This window comes from Penaeus chinensis, chromosome 40 (assembly GCF_019202785.1).
Source record: "Penaeus chinensis breed Huanghai No. 1 chromosome 40, ASM1920278v2, whole genome shotgun sequence".
Taxonomy (NCBI): domain Eukaryota; kingdom Metazoa; phylum Arthropoda; class Malacostraca; order Decapoda; family Penaeidae; genus Penaeus; species Penaeus chinensis.
The window spans coordinates 11231282-11233781 of NC_061858.1; the positions used below are offsets into that span (position 1 = coordinate 11231282).

A 2500-nucleotide genomic window follows, 5' to 3' on the forward strand; every position below is an offset into this window, starting at 1 on the left:
TTTTATTAATGTTATTATTTTTCTTTTGTATGATATTTGTGTACTAACATTAGGGGGAAAATCGTACATGTGCTGCCTTCAGCAAAGACTAATCTGTTATTTTCTAGGGTTTCTGGGTTCTGGTAATATAATCCTAACCTCTAATCTTATAAAAAAAGGAGAAGAGGGAGGAGGAGTAAGAAGAAGAAGAGGAGGAGGAGGAGGAGGGGAAGAAGGAGGATGAGGATGAGGAGGAGGAGGAGGAGGAGGAGGAGGAGGAGGAGGGGGGGGGGGGAGGAGGAGGAGGAGGAGAGGAAGAAGAAGGAAGAGGAGATGGAAGAAGAAAAAGAAAAAGAAGAAGAAAAGGTGAAAGTGAAGAAAAAGAAGAAGATAAGATGAAAATTAAGAAAAAGAAGAAGAAAGGAAGAAGAAGTAAAAGGAAAAAAAAGGAAGACGAAGAAGAAGAAGAAGAAGGATAATAATAATAATAATAATAAGACGAAGATGAAGATGAAGAAGCAGATGAAGACAAAGGAGGAAAAGAAAAAGAACAAAACAAACAACAATAAAAGGATAAAAGAAGAAAAATAGTAAACATTTCAGAAACTAGGACGAGACGAAAGACACGCATATCAAGTAACAAAAAAAAAAAGAAAAAGAAAAAAAAAAAAAAAGACCAGTAATGATGCCTTTCCCTCGCTCCAGGATTCGCAAGAAGACTCCTGACGGCCGCTACGACGCCCTGCCCTTCCTCAACCTCCGCAACTACGGGGACACAGACAACGCCTACTGGATCAGCTTCAGCCGCCAGTACCTCATTCCCGAGAACACCGACGAAGTGTCCTATCAGGTAGGTTTCGGATTAAGGCTGCTGGTTAGGATTCCTCTTGTCGTAATAGGTAGGATTTTTCTTGGGACTGTCGGTCAGGGACTTTTCTTAGTTTGACCGGTAGGATTCTTCTTATATTGGGAGGTAGGGATTCACTTTATTTTACCAGGAGGGATATTCATTCCATTGTCGGGTAGGGCTCATGATCAGGTATGAATCAGTTTCATATGATATAGGCCTATAGTTATTCTAGCAGGAGAACTCTCATTATTCCCTGTGGTGGGACTCACTATTTCCTCAGTAAGACTTGGTATTCTGCTCAGACCTGTTTTTTGTCTTTAGCACTTCATATTCATATTTGATAAACTTTATCTGCGACAGTCTGTGTGAACCCCCCACTTACATTACTTCCCAGGTATTCCACAGTGAAATATCAAATCTTAGTCTTAGATGGTCGAACGGTTAGGGATGCTTCACGTAAAACACCGAGAACAGCTGTAAATACGTTAAGGTGTTCATTCCAGTCTAAGGAGTGGATGAGGGTATCGTCAACAAATATTTCAGCATTACTCATATCACCAAATAGCCTTCTCATAATTCGTTTAAATGATGCATTTGCATTTACTAAGCCAAATGTCATCATTATGAACTGCATCAATCCCTTGCTTGTTTGGAATGCTGTCACTTGTTTACTCTTTTCATCCAAAGGAATTTGCCAATGGCCTTTATTTAAGTCTACCTTAGTAAAATAATTACTCTGGTATCGGTTCGGCTTCAAATACCGCTGGCTTGTTGATTTTACGAAAATCTAAGGACAGCCTATTACTTCCATCCTTTTTCTTGACAGCAATTAAAGGGGTGGAATAAGGGGACTTAGACTGCTCAGTGACCCCAGAATTTAACAACTGTTCAATATTGCTATTTAACGACCCTTGCACTTGATATTATTTTAGCACTCGGGATAGATCTCGCTTCTGCTCTGTCGTTATTTCCTCATTTACCTTCATGTCGTTTCGACTTTCCCTCTGCATATTATTTGGAGTTGTAATAATTTCGCCACCCTCGGTCTCATCATGCTCATGAATAACTGCAATACAAGCTAAAGCAGGTTTTTGTACTTGATTGTAGTACTTCACGATAATTTCTAAAGTCAAACCGGGCCAAAATTTCGATTATTTCGAACACGCAACATGGTTTTCTTGATCTCAAGGTGACCCCATACGAGAATCATGTGCCAATTACAAAACTGCATGGCGAAACGAAATTGGAACAATTAATTGACCGTTCACTTGATTCCCTCGTTCAACTCTACGCTATAAGACGCCGCATTTCAGTATAAACCCATGAACTTGTTCGGATTTATAAAATATTTAATTAGAGTGAACATATCCGCGGACCTTATCTGCTGCTGAACAATATTGTCATTTTTAATTAGTTTGAGCACATCTCTTACCTTAATTTCGGTTGATTCCTTACATCTCTCTCTACCTTACTTTGCGACCTCGTGGCAACTGCTCCGACCAGGATTTCAACAGAAACGCCATCAGTTTGTCCAATTATTAGATCAGACAGGATTAGGCAAACAAGTAGCCGCTGTAACACCTACAAAGAACAGAGTATTTACACTAAAGTTTGCCTCAGGATATTCGAATACCATGTTGTTTGCCAAATTAAGCTTAACTTACTTTTAGG

General features: G+C 39.6%; 1 protein-coding gene across 1 annotated transcript in view; it reads left to right on the forward strand.

Annotated features, from left to right (window-relative positions):
- The window catches only part of LOC125046984, a 10751-nt gene extending 9789 nt beyond the window's left edge, over positions 1–962 (forward strand). The window contains exon 8 of the mRNA XM_047644990.1: positions 685–962. Coding sequence (XP_047500946.1) covers positions 685–925 — 241 coding nt within the window. The 3' untranslated portion in view covers positions 926–962. The remainder of the gene's footprint in view (positions 1–684) is intronic.
- The last annotated feature ends 1538 nt before the right edge of the window (positions 963–2500 follow it).